The sequence below is a fragment of the Paramacrobiotus metropolitanus genome, unplaced genomic scaffold, assembly GCF_019649055.1.
Source record: "Paramacrobiotus metropolitanus isolate TYO unplaced genomic scaffold, Prichtersi_v1.0 Parri_scaffold0000150, whole genome shotgun sequence".
Classification (NCBI taxonomy): Eukaryota; Metazoa; Tardigrada; class Eutardigrada; order Parachela; family Macrobiotidae; genus Paramacrobiotus; species Paramacrobiotus metropolitanus.
Window position 1 is genome coordinate 119,507 of NW_026570370.1, and position 13,228 is coordinate 132,734.

Sequence of the window (13,228 nt, forward strand, 5' to 3'; positions counted from 1 at the left end):
TTCATTATTTAATATTCAGTCATCGTTTTTACTGAAAATCTGGGCAGGCGTTAGGTTAGGTATTCGTACTGCCTGATGCCAGATGAAAATGAATGGCTCATTAACAGACAGAATACCGGGTGCATGAGCGCGTGATCATATCGTCGTAAACTGAAACTACAGATTTTGTAGTTAGCGATTTGTTGCAGTTACGGACCAATTATTGATTCGCATCTGTCGGCGGATTGGGACATTCGGGAATTGGACGACGATAGCCTGGGCAATTTGCAGTTGACCATGCTGGCCCTCCATTATTCTTTTGAACCAACCCCATCTCTTGTTGCAACGAGCCTTCCGTCTCTCGGCCAGAGCGCAACTGGACGCTGAGACCGTTAGGACATGTCATTGCCGAAGTCCGAAAATCAAGGACCATATGGCGCGCACACTATAATTTGCTGTATTATTAATTTCACTCGACTTTGGCAGCTTGTTTTCCGCGCCTTAAAGGGACCATATGGTTATGGACACATTTGCAATCGTTTTGCGCAAAACCTTTAGTGGAGATCCAAGTTGATTGAGGTTTCAGTTTTTGGTACGATTTTTGGTTCTATTAAGAATTTTCGGTAGGTTTCTAGAATTTGGCGGTTTATTTAATGGATGATAAACGATTTTGCCCGTCGCAAGGTTTCTCCAATTTCGAAAATGTGGTGATGTGCCAAAGCAACGCCTTAATGACGAGCCGCAGCAGCGTGATAAGCTGCCAGTATGCTTACTGTACGAGAGCTAGAGAATAAAGGTATTTTTTATGATTACGTGGCAGTAAACTTAAACAGATGATTGTTATCGAATTGTGTTCAAGAACGTTCAACAGCTCTGCGGAGAATTTAAGGAAGACACTGTACATCAGCCATGAAACGAGTATGCCAGTATAAAACGGAATCCAGCCGAAACAGCACGCACATCACATTACAGGAAGCACACGCCAAGCATCACTGAACAAACGTCCGAATATCAAACAAACTAGGCGACTTAGTCCGGCCTATCCCGCCGGCCACGCCCACCCCCGCCCCAAGTCCTCGCCTCTCCGGTGGCTCTCCCGGGACATCATCCGTGCTCTCGGCCAACCGACTAAGATGCCACTCACTCCATCTCGATTTCATATGCATGGAAAGATGCGGTTGGGCGGCGTAGTCGACAGGGGGCGGGGCCTCGACAGGAGTGGTCTTCTTCCGCCGGCTGGGCACGTACATCTGGGTGGGATAGCTGGGGAGTAGGGAGAAACGTCGCTCGTCTTCTTTACGGTGAACGAGGCCGAGTTTCTCGGCGAGACGCTTTACGGAGGAACTGGTGGTCATGTCGCGCGGACTGCTTTGGACCGGTTGACGCGGGGAACCGATGGTCGGCTGGATGACGCTGCTGGACAGCGATAGGGATGCCGGTTCTGAAGGTTTCCGGGTGGCGGAAGCCGGCGGGAATTTCAGGCAGTTTAGCGTGTCCAGTAAATCTTCCCATAAATCTGTAGAAGCCATTTCTCTCAATAATAAATAAACAAATATTAATTACAAATTTTGAAGCAGACGCTGACCTTTGGTTATGGAAGATGCCAAGAAGACAAAGCCATCCATAGCGTAATACGCGCGTAATTGTGCGCAGATGTCCGTCTGCTCGATGCGCCATCTTAACCAGTCTTTCAGTTCGCCCAGTCTGGAATGGGAAAAATGCCGATAAAAATAATTCAAGCAAAATGGCGAGAGAAATCTTGAATGTGTAAAAGAATGCGTACCGTAGTAGTTCCGTAACGAAGAGCGCAAAGCACTGCTGATCATTTTGGAACAGCGGGGAGCCCTCGATCGCTTTCACAAGTTCTTTAACGCGCACCGCCATCGAGGCGCCAGTTTTATGGGAATTCCGGCGTTTCTTGCCGGTGGATGATGAGCCGGTAACGAGCACCGACCAGACACTGTATCCTCGATGGATGCCGTCTTCCAGCAACCTAACGCGATTTATCTTATAAAGCGTTTATTGAGTCGTTAATTATATCTGTAGTAAGACCACGTACCGTTGCAGCGCCATAATGAACTGATGCAGGATCATCCGGGATAAGTTCTCCGCCTGCTGGTGTTTGCCGGCTTCCGGAGTCTTATCCTGAAAATGGTCACCCTTATACACTGTATGCGCTGCATGCAACAATAACTATTATTTAATTCTTTCTTTTTTTATTACTGTACGACACCCTGCACTTGGAGAAATTTTGTACAGTATGAGCAGCACGGTACTGTAGACAGGTGGATTTAAATCCGAGTGCGTTCAGCCAATAGCCAGCAAGTTGCAAGCCGTGTATGTGAGCAGTGAACTCAGTCGTACAACGTACGCGTGGCTGCACAGCTGAAACTTTCTCCGAGTGCAGGTGTCAGTACAGTAATTTTTTTACTTTCTAAAAATAATTGTCCTTTTAAATTTTTCATTTATTAATTAGTACTTATCAACTGCTACTCCTTGCTTGCTGCAAAGATCACCATATTTACGCACTTTTTGCATGCCGCGGAACCCGGCCAATCCGATCAGTCCAACAGCAGCCGCTTTCACCGCGGTCACGAGTTCTATGGAAAATAAAATAATTATTAAACTAAATTTGTCGATAAAGTTTACGAATAATTTTTCTGTACCTTGTTTATGCTTGAGATTGACAACAATCTGCGTGGGCGCCGTGTTTCGCGTATCCTTCTGCGAGAACTCCATAAGATCATCAAAAAGGGACATCCGTGCTGATTGCCCAGGTCCCACCATCTCCGCCGACTTGGACGACGAACTAGACGTCGGCGACGCCGGGAACACCGGGGAGCAGTCACACACCGACTGTGTCATCCCGCCGGTCTCCACCATCTTGAAACACGTCGGACACACCTCCTCCGAGTCCCGTCTCCGCAGGCGCTCCTCATCGGAATGCACGCCCCACGGGACGCTAGGTAGACGCTGCACTGCAGCTTCCGGCGCCCGGAAGAAGCGCTGGAACGGCGTCGGAAGCAGCACCCGCAGGGACTCCCAGTCGTCGACGGTGTTGACGCGAAGCGGGGCCCCGGCGTCACCGCCACCCGGGAGGAAGCGCTCCGGGCAAGAGAAGGGCCGCGGCATCTTGGTGGGCGGGGTCGGGGGTTGGGTGGCGGACCGGGTAGACGCCGGAGCGGCGGAGAGGAACGGGAGGTTGGGGGCCGAGTGTTTCGAACGGTTGTCGGTGGGGGTGGGAGTTGGGGAGGCGTCGGGATGGAGAGCGTTTGCGCTGGCAGTGTGGCGGTATTTTTGGGAGAACTCATAGTTGCGTTGGAGAGTCTCGGCGGTGCTGCAGCCGGTGCCCACGTTGAGGGGCAGGGATGGGCTTTGACGGATGCCCTGGGCGGGGGAGGGAAAGCCCGACTGCTGGCTGAATGCTTGTCGACCTACATTAAAATGCTCTTATAAACATTATCAGTCAAAATACTAAACTAACATTAATAAAGATAAATAAAATCAATAAATGAAAAACAAATAAACAAAATAAACAAATTAAACCAACTGAATCAAAATAAATAAAAAACAAATAAATAATGGTAATAAATAGAAACAAATAAATAAAAACAGATAAATATATTCAAATAAATTGAATTAAAAAATAAAAAATATGTGAAAGTACATATTAAATTAAAAACAAATAACATAACAAAAAACAAAAAAGAAAATAACAAAATAAATTAAATTATATTACCGGTACCTGGTGTGTTGGCGTTTTGCAACGAGCGCGACGAAGAATACCCCGAGGTGGCGCTGACATCACTGGCAGATGTCTCCTGACACTCGGGACTCCCGGAATGCGCCATCTTGGCCGTTGTCGCCCGCTTTCTAACTTCATTCAACGGCGCAATCACCGACTCGGCGGTGCGGCCGATCACCGACGCGCTCACCGGCGTTTCCATATACGACTCGGCCACGTCTGTCCAGCACCGCAGCTTCCCACCGGGGTCCGGGGCCTCCTCGGGGCACACCGTCCCGCTGTCCAACAGCGACGCATCTGGCTGGATATGCGACACCGCGCCGCTGTGCTGCAGATCATTGAACGCCAGGAAATAATTGAATTTACTGGACATGCTCGGGCGGCCGCTTTCCCCACTCTCCAGGGGCGACGTACTGGACGTCTGGAAGAGGTTGGAGGCGGAAGTCAACGGGGAAAAACGTAGGCTCCCACTGAGGTCCAATTCCAGGGATTCCGATTGACTGGGGGCGGAGCGATCGACCGGAAGTGAATGCCCGACAAATGCCGATTGATATAGTAAGCGTTTGGAATCTCCGGAATCCGTGACCTTTAGAAGGAGAATTAATATAATCAAAACGGAAATCGGTTAAAAAAAGAAAGATTTATGAAAGAGGCACACGTTCGGATAAAAGCTACTGGAGTTGCTTGCTTAGAATGACAGCATCACAAGACTGACGAAGAATGAAGGAATTGCTTTTCTCTCTACTTGCTTTCGCGTTGCTCGCTCGACTGACATATACAGCTGGGATATCGCAGCCGGCACCGCTGCAGCCGGGGCTAAAAATAATCATCCCGGCTGCGGGCGACAGAATGCGGGCTGACTCATAGAAATGCGCCGTTTCTCTCTAACTTTCCCCGTTCCAGCCTGATTGATGTGCGCAGCGAAATTAGCCATGCGGATCATGTTGCCGCAGCGTTAATGCTGTTGTTTATGTTGCGACGGTGCTGGATATGCAGTGCGGCGGGTCAGATTCTAATTAAGCCGAACCCGGCATCTGTTCTAGCGGGAATTTGCCTTGCTGCTCTGGTTGTACTGTATATTTTACCGGCATGCATCGACCGCTTATCGATCGATGCGCACACTGTTTGGAATTTATCCGGTTTATCTCCAATAACCATAATAAAGCACAGACAATAGTAATTTGATCGCTTCCTTATAATTATCGCTGATCTATGATAGTATTATTAACGGTGAAATTCAAACAGTTCTGGGCCGGTTTTCAGTCAGCCGAAATAATGCTGATTCAAAATCAAATAAAAAGTTTAACTGAACGACAAATTTTTAAAATGATTTGCTAATTATATTTTCTTCAATAAATAAATAAATTCAATGAAATATTTTTAGCTGCTGATATATCGTTATTTTCAGCAGCTTCTATATTGTATTTAGCTACGTCGGCATTTAATTTGATAAATTTCCCCGCCTTAAATTAATTTTTAAAATATTAATTTCCAAGATTGTTTTAAAATATAAATGTAATTGAAAAGAGAGAAAATCAAAACAATTTTTAGAAATCACTTGTCAACAGATTACGAAAGCTCAGCTATTATTCACGATTAATAAAACCAATATCAGAAAATTGTCCATTGGAGTGTACATTTCAATAAGTAATGAAAAAAACGCTACCCACGCGAACAATCATTGTAACAGATTGTAGCGGACGCTGTCGTGCTGCTTACAAGTTACAAGAAACGTATAATGCAGCTAATAACATTAACGATTAAGTAAGCAGCTCCCTGCATACGCAGCAGGTCAACGAAACGAACAGGAAAACACAGCCCGCGTAACGCACCTAATCAAGCTTACTTATCCTGACCGCCGGCACTCCAGCAGCTGGTGCGTGTACATTCAATAAGAGGATTGTTAGGAGGAAATCTCATCCGGAAACAGAAACACCGCGATCAATACCGACTCACCTGCGCGGCGAATTGCGGCGGCGGCATGGAAGCGGACATCTGCCGGGGTGGACGGTCCGGCGCGGCCGGATGCAGGGAGTCCGCCAGACCGGGGTGGTGGTAGTGCAGCCCGAGGGCGGCCGACGGCGAGGTGTAGTCATCATCGCTGTACTGCCAGCGCGAATCGCCCGAACATCCGGAGCAGAAACACGGTGCGGCGGAACTGAGGAGACTGGTGGAGGCCATGGCCTCCCCGGGAGTCCGGGAGGACCAGGCTGAGGGGGGCTGGCTGCCGGCCGACATGGAGAAGGAGGTGTTCGTTCCGCTGTCTACATAATAAAATTAATAACGCGGCCGCTTTTATTATAACTAATCTATACCGGAATAAACAACATCAATTAATAAGCGTACGTCCTAATTTTATATGTAACTAAAGGTCATCGAGGGTTGCTGGTCTCTTTCAAATTAATTTCTGAATAGCCAAATTAAAATAAACAAATAATGTGCGTCGCAATTTCAGTGTAAATGGCGCGTTAAAGGTACGTAAAGGCCATCAAATAGGGCAGCTTTTATTAAAGTTAGTTTTAAATAAATCAATGGAATTACTTAAGATAAATACGGCTCAGTTTCACATGTAAAGGCGTGCTACATAACTGAACGCCCTGGCTTGCCGCTGCTTCTTTTAGAACTAAATTATATAATTGATTCAATGAAATTATTTAACGAATGTATGTCGTTTTAAATAAATAGCGTGCTGATGTTAATAAATGTCAATGCACACGGCTGATTTCATTAAAATTAATTTATTATTAACCAGAAAATTATTTAAGGTTATTATAAACGCCTGTTTAGATAAATTTAAAACGCATTTCATGATTAAAGGTCAGTGGTTGAATCAACCATTACAGAATTAATTTCAATTAAAAATGCGTATATCTATTTTATTTGAGTTAAAATTCTAGAATATTTCATTTTGGTTAGGTTAATAGACCGAAGGTCACAGGGCGTGGCCACCGACCTTGATGGCGCTGGTGCGGCATCCGCTGCAGCGGCGCCTCGTGGCCCTGCAGTCCCAGGCACAACTGCAGATCGGACACGGAGACGGAGCAGTGCTCGGTGAGGTGCGACTGCGTCATGGCCTCATTATCGCCGGCGACCGGGACGGCGGCGCGCTCCTTCTCGCCGGCATCCATCAGCAGTGTCAACATTGTACGCGTACCCCTCTTCACCGCGCGATCCAACAATGTGGGCTGCTTTTTTCGGCGATCGACGGAACTTGGCGGCCTTATCGCGTTGTTGACACAAGACAGTAGCACACTCAGTCGTTTACATAGACGTGACTGTTAGCGGTAGTGCAATGTGCCGTGAAGTTGCAGGGAAAGAGGAAGGCAATTCAAGCGGAATGGCAATGGAATGCTGTAAAGGAACGCGGGCAATTAGGACTGCTATGCCGGTTGCCGTGTCTTAGCCTCATTTCTCACGTTTTTAACGTTGTTAAATAAACAGCGGAATTTTTTTTAAACCACCTAATTAAACCTATTTATTTTTTTTAAACCACCTAATTAAACCTATTTAAAAGCACATAGACCTAAAAATTATTTCTCTAACGGCTCTTAATCATAACCCCTAACGCACACCAGTGATCTCGCGATTTCCATGAGAGTAACCTGAATTCTTGAGGAAAATCAAGACATCACTTTCCTGTCCAACATAATTTTTGTTTCTCCAAAATCTCTAAGCTGGCAGTTTGAACTTTAAAGTGGAGAAAATTCACTGACTTGCGGCGCCTGACGCAGTTGCAACCGCTCGGTGTAGCAGCGCGACGCCAATTTTATCTTAACAGTTTTCGAAAATTCCCTTTCTTTTCCTTTTTATTTTCGGCACAAAAATAACTTTCTCTATATTACCTGCATTCAAAAAATCAGAATAAATTACAAGAACTATTCCCGATTCCAAATACGTCGTTCGAAAGCAGACTGATGTAATTTGGAAAACCACCGCATAGAAAAATACACGTATTCAAAACTGACGCGAAAAATATTTAGTGCCAGTGAGAAGCTCGTAAATCTAAATAACACATCCGGCGCTAAAAGTTTAAGGCGTTGGGTAAATTGGCTATTTTTCTCAAGCTGTCTCCATGCTGGTTTTAATTCCTCCCAAGATGTGGCTAAACACGCTACAGTGTCTAAAGGATTGAATAGGGATATTATTGACCAGAGGCGTCGTTGAAGAGTGCCGGCGGTTGACCTAATTGAAGCCTATCAAACTAACTCTCTGTCCTGGAATTGTACTTGTTATTGCTGTTGATCCAGTGCAGACATTGTCCACTGCTAACGGCATATATACGCTGATATTAGCCTCAACGAGGAAGGAAATGCCCTGTCGATACTATCGCTATCGATCCGATCCGGCTCGCCATCACGCGCTTCTTCACTGCGCGTCAACAGTTTAACCCAAAATCTGAGCGCAGAAACTTAAAGTTTTTGAAAGTGTTTTTAATGGAGCCCGCTAATTGTCCCAACGACGGACACAGCGGAGAGCGACGCAGCGGATATGATGACAGCTGTCGTCTGCCGGGCTGTCGGCGCTGATATGACAGCGCAATTAGTTCCACCAGTCAAATGTTAGAACAACACGGCATTACACGTTCTCGTTAATTTCCAGCAACAATTTATGTTCAACGAACTGCTTTCTATATATGACTCGAGTTAGCCTATAATAATGATTCACATAAATGACGAAATTCTAACACATCTTACCAGTGTATGTGGAAAAGGGCGGTTAAAGGAAATAAATACAATTATATCCAAAAAATGCCACACAGTCCAATGGGAATTTAATGGATGAAAACGTTTCGGATCGGAAGACGTGCACTAATGTAAGGAATCCTTATGACAGAGTGTTGAGGATAGAATGTCGTGATATTTAGTCAGCGCGCAGTGTATGCCGAAAAACCGAGATTGAACGCGGAGCAACGGCATTCTTGGATGCGTCAGACGTCAGCCGCAGCAGGAGGATAGTTGCGCTGTTTACTCAGAATGAGAGCCGAGGAAATGTGATGTTTCTTCATTTCTCTGCACAACTGCAGTTGATCGATCCGTGCACGATCGATATCACATCACGAAGCTATGCAGTACTTGGACCTTTCTCACCAACCGATCACCTGCGGTATATATTTTGAGAAATTAATCACCCCATACGCATAAATTGCGTACATATATGATATATGTACATATGTGTACGGAACTGTATACACACTAAATATAGATGTAAACATGAGATTATGCGCATAATTATATCAACACATGAATATACACCCAATACTTCTATAGATGTATATACTGTGCATACATACATACACGCATATGAACAGTATAGGTATGACAACAATAGGTATACGCAAACATATACTTCAGTATTTAAGAATATGAATATGATAAATATAATTTTTGTATATGATTATGTGTCTGATATATGATACAAAAAGACATACTACCAGAGCATGTTAGCAGAGCTAGAATAATTTGCATAAATACATTAAAAATAAGAATAAACACGTACATGTGTACGTTCCCAATGTAGATCGTCTATGTATGTATATAGTAAATATGCTTACAAATATGTTGTCCATAAAAAGTATTTATACGTATATGTCTGTGTACATACATGCTTCTGTACATGCATATTCAATATACAGACGAAACTGGAATACGTGGGTGATCAGTTGTTCAGAATGTACAGCGCAAGTGATCGGTTATCGAGAAAAGTCAGAATACAGCACCTTATCAAGAACAACCGGCATTTTCTACAGCTGCCCCTGTCTTGCGCCGCGCACTGGAAAGAATGTTTATACGAGAAAGTTTTGTGTATTGCCCGTTAGTTAGCGTTAGCAGCCGGTTGTAGCCGACTTCCGGCCAACCCAACTGTATCCGCCCTGTTGCCTTCAAACTGGCCCGCAATGAAAACGAATGCTTTATTCACAATGCGATGCACTTTTTGCCGGCACGTTCGCTGTTTGACAGTGTCTGTTAAAAACTGCATCTGACATTGGAATAAATGTTGACAATACAGCGTCGCTAATGAAGCCGCGATCAATGTCAGGCTAACTCCATCCGACAGCGCCGGGTTTTAGGCTTTTACATTAATGTCGGTGTTATACAACAGTAGCATCGTTAACGCCGGAGGATGGAGCGGAGGGTTGTCGGCGCGGAGGGTTGATGGGGGCGGCGGAGCGTGGCGAGGGGCTCCAGGGGGAATAACTGTCGGCTGACGGAGTGTCGTACGCTCGACCCGCTCTCTAACAGACGGTGATACACGCCACTGAACAGGGAGACGGCGCCCAAGCGGAATTCACGGCTCAACGCCAACAGGAAGACCTAATCCAAAATCACCAAGAATTCAGCATACTGTACTGTATTTCTCCTTTAAAACAAATAGCTGCCAATACGCTGCACTTCGAAAATGCGTTTAATTAAATCGATCTTAAGGAAAATAAAATTGTAATTGTAAGCGTAGTACTGTAATATAATTTTGTAAAAAAAAGACAATGCTGAGAATAAAGCCAAAGGACTAAAACGAAATTAATAAATAATGTTCGAATTAATCAACACAAAATCAAAAAAATGTCTGATGTTTGAAAGATTCACTGAGTTTATTGGCTTATCAGATAATTTTCGTTTTCCGAAGCGCGTACACCAGTGAACATCCGTAAAAGTTAAACTAAATTCAGCGACGAACATACTGAAACCAAAAAAACTGAAATGAAAAATGTTATGGAATTCAAATCAAAATTAGTATTAAAATAACAAGGCCGAATTAAAAATCCTTGGATTTTAATAGGGTGTATTCCTGAGTCCGGACACATTAAATTCCGATAGAAAAACCAATTCAAAAAACTGCAAAGATTAAAACTAACATTTCTAAATTCAGAAATGAATTGAACTGAAATTTAAAATGAACATTTATAAATTCCTATGGAATTTAAAATTAAAATGAAAAATTTCAAGGGTAGATTAAAAAGATTTTTTTAAAAAACAGGAGGAAATTTTTACCGGGCTTCCGGTGTATCCCAACGTCATGATAACCCGCGGCAGCAGCGTCCGCACGACACTCCCGAACCCACGCTGCGCCAGCATCACCGCCAAACTCGGCGCCGGGACAAAACACAACATATACCACACATACGCCAACAACAAGCACCGGAACAGCGTCGTCCGCTGCCGCAGCCGGGTCACCGTCGCCACTTCAGGTTGCACGCGCTTTCCCTTCCGGACCACCACCAACCACCCGCAGATGGCCAGGTGCACCGCGCCCTGCAACGCCAACGGCAAGTATCCTCCAAAGGCCGTAAACACCGTTAATAACCGCAGATCGGTGATTTTCAGGTAACTGCAGACCTTGGCGAAGGTCCGTCCGTACACCGCGCCCACCCCGACGTACACCGGGAGCCGGCACGCCACCCCGATGATCCAGGCGACGCCGGAAGTCATCCAGAAGACAGCGGGCGTGGAGAGGCGAGCGTAACGGTGGGGAAAGGTCATGGCGATGAAGCGGTGCAGCGCCAGGAGAAAGACACCCAGGATTCGATGTAGACGACGGCGACGGCAAAGAAGTTGGCTTCCGAACATGGGAAGGCCTCCGAGGGATAGATCGCCAGAAAGTCGAAGACCGGAACCATTCCCGACAGAATTATATGTAAAATCTGATGATGAATGATTGTGTAACCGGAGATCGTCCGTAACGCCGGGCGCTGGACGATGGCGAAGATCACGATAACGGACAGAAAGCAGTTAACATAGCATAACGCGCCGTACGTGATTTCTAAGGCGAGAACCGACTGTACAACTGGAAAAGAAATATTAGCGGAAATATTCGTGGAGTTCATCGTTATGAAATTTCAAAACTATATCGCAGGAATTTTCTGGATGATGGTGCCGATCCCATAGTTAACAGGAAGACGCAGTTCCCACGGGAATTGTTAATATTGAGCTAAAGAAAGCCGGTTGAATGGAACAGCGCGCCACGGGAATTTGGCGGCACGTCAGCGCTAATTGCCGGTAAAATCCGGGTGCTCAGGAGGGATCTGTAATCGTCCATAATTATGCCTGACATCCGGCAAGCGCCAATGTCCTGGCGGGAGACGCAATTAAAGGTCAACCTTAAAGTCGGCTGTCTTCCGTTTAATGTTTCCTGGTAATTCTGGAGCAATGCTGCTTGTTGATTGTTCGGTTTTCGACACGCGCACTGTACGCTAAAACCTGAAACCAGCTGATTTGGTAAGCTCTAACTGCACGCTTTATTACTGTAATCCGAAATCCTGAGAAAACAAAAAACCAGGATCGCGCAGTTGGGCGGGATGTACGTAAACAAAACGATTAGGAAGTTTTGCTGCGTCATTATTCCCGCGGCGCATAATGGTTACGTTTTCGTATTTAAGGCATCTCGTTAATTTATAGCGGGCACAGCTTGACATAAGAATAGCGAGGCGGAGATTTATGGATGATTTGTTGGAAGAAATGCCCACAGGAAAGGGTGCAGACAAGAAGAATGACGTCGGTTAAATATTAAACACCTTTTTTCAAGCAAGACAGGAAGTACATCTATAGTCATACCAACAAGAAAACGACGTGACAAGTAACTGCTTGTGTTACAATAATAATTATAATAATTGTTATACGTATTGCAGTCTATATTAGACCACATAAATTATGAATTAATCATTGCAATTTCCCCATGATTTTTTTGCTTGAAAAGTTGTGAATTCCAATTAAATACAGACTATTCAACATACTTCAATTTTCGCATACTAACTAGGTCACTTTAACTTTAATTATACGTTTCCATATATTAATCTTCACCTCCACTTGGCGTGCTGCATGAATAACCGCGGACAACACAACTTATTGCTTGACTTGCTTTATTCTCTGTACATGTATATCAATTTACATGCAAAATTTGAAAGAGGTTGGTTCATAATGAGACTTCTGGTACAGCGCGACACTTTTAAACTTTTTGGATTTTGTCGCCCTCATAACTCCGAAAACAGGTTTTGCGGGGGAAAACGTGTTTGACGCCTATGTATGTATAACAAACCAATTGGCCACACAAAGTCTAAAAGCAATCTAAAAAAGTAAAAATATTAGAAAACAGTCACATACAGCAGCTTACAGCGGCGAACATTGATTAATTATGGCGAACAGTAAGAAACAGTAGAGAACAGTGGCTAAAAGTAGCAAACAGTAACAAAAAGCGGTGAACAGTTACTACATACAGCAACAAACAGTGACCAGCAATTTTGAACCTTGCAAACAGCACCAGCAACCTCGTTGTTTTGCATTTCTGTCACTAATGTCCCGAAGTGTGCCTACCCTCAGTGCGCGAAAGCGAAAGTTCCCCTTAAATGTACACTAATTTAGTGCAATGTACCGGGTGACTTTCCTTAACACGCGGACCGCATACCGTCGAGTATATTGTGTGGTGAGGAGTGTGGAGAACATTAGGAATGGAGCTGGTCATTACGAGAATTAAGAAATGACCTGGTAGGCTTTATTATTATTGGTACTGTTACAT

The 13,228-nt window shown here is 44.8% G+C and overlaps 1 protein-coding gene across 1 annotated transcript; it reads right to left on the bottom strand.

The window, feature by feature from the left end:
* Positions 1 to 791: 791 nt before the first annotated feature.
* Positions 792 to 8,669, bottom strand: LOC129599594 (uncharacterized). The gene is made up of 10 exons (XM_055497877.1): positions 8,419 to 8,669; positions 6,678 to 7,075; positions 5,681 to 5,988; positions 3,725 to 4,310; positions 2,646 to 3,413; positions 2,509 to 2,579; positions 2,039 to 2,124; positions 1,763 to 1,972; positions 1,565 to 1,683; positions 792 to 1,495 (listed from the first exon to the last, which is right to left on the bottom strand). The coding sequence occupies exons 2-10, from the start codon at positions 6,865 to 6,867 to the stop codon at positions 969 to 971; spliced, it is 2,865 nt and encodes a 954-aa protein (XP_055353852.1). The 5' UTR covers positions 6,868 to 7,075; positions 8,419 to 8,669; the 3' UTR covers positions 792 to 968.
* Positions 8,670 to 13,228: the final 4,559 nt, after the last annotated feature.

Coding starts and splice junctions, on each gene's coding strand:
- LOC129599594 (XM_055497877.1), bottom strand. CDS start 6,867: ATGTTGACACTGCTGATGGATGCCGGCGAGAAGGAGCGCGCCGCCGTC. Junction 5,989..6,677: donor GCCGCACCAGCGCCATCAAG/GTCGGTGGCCAC, acceptor TTTATTATGTAG/ACAGCGGAACGAACACCTCC. Junction 3,414..3,724: donor GCAAAACGCCAACACACCAG/GTACCGGTAATA, acceptor ATTTTAATGTAG/GTCGACAAGCATTCAGCCAG.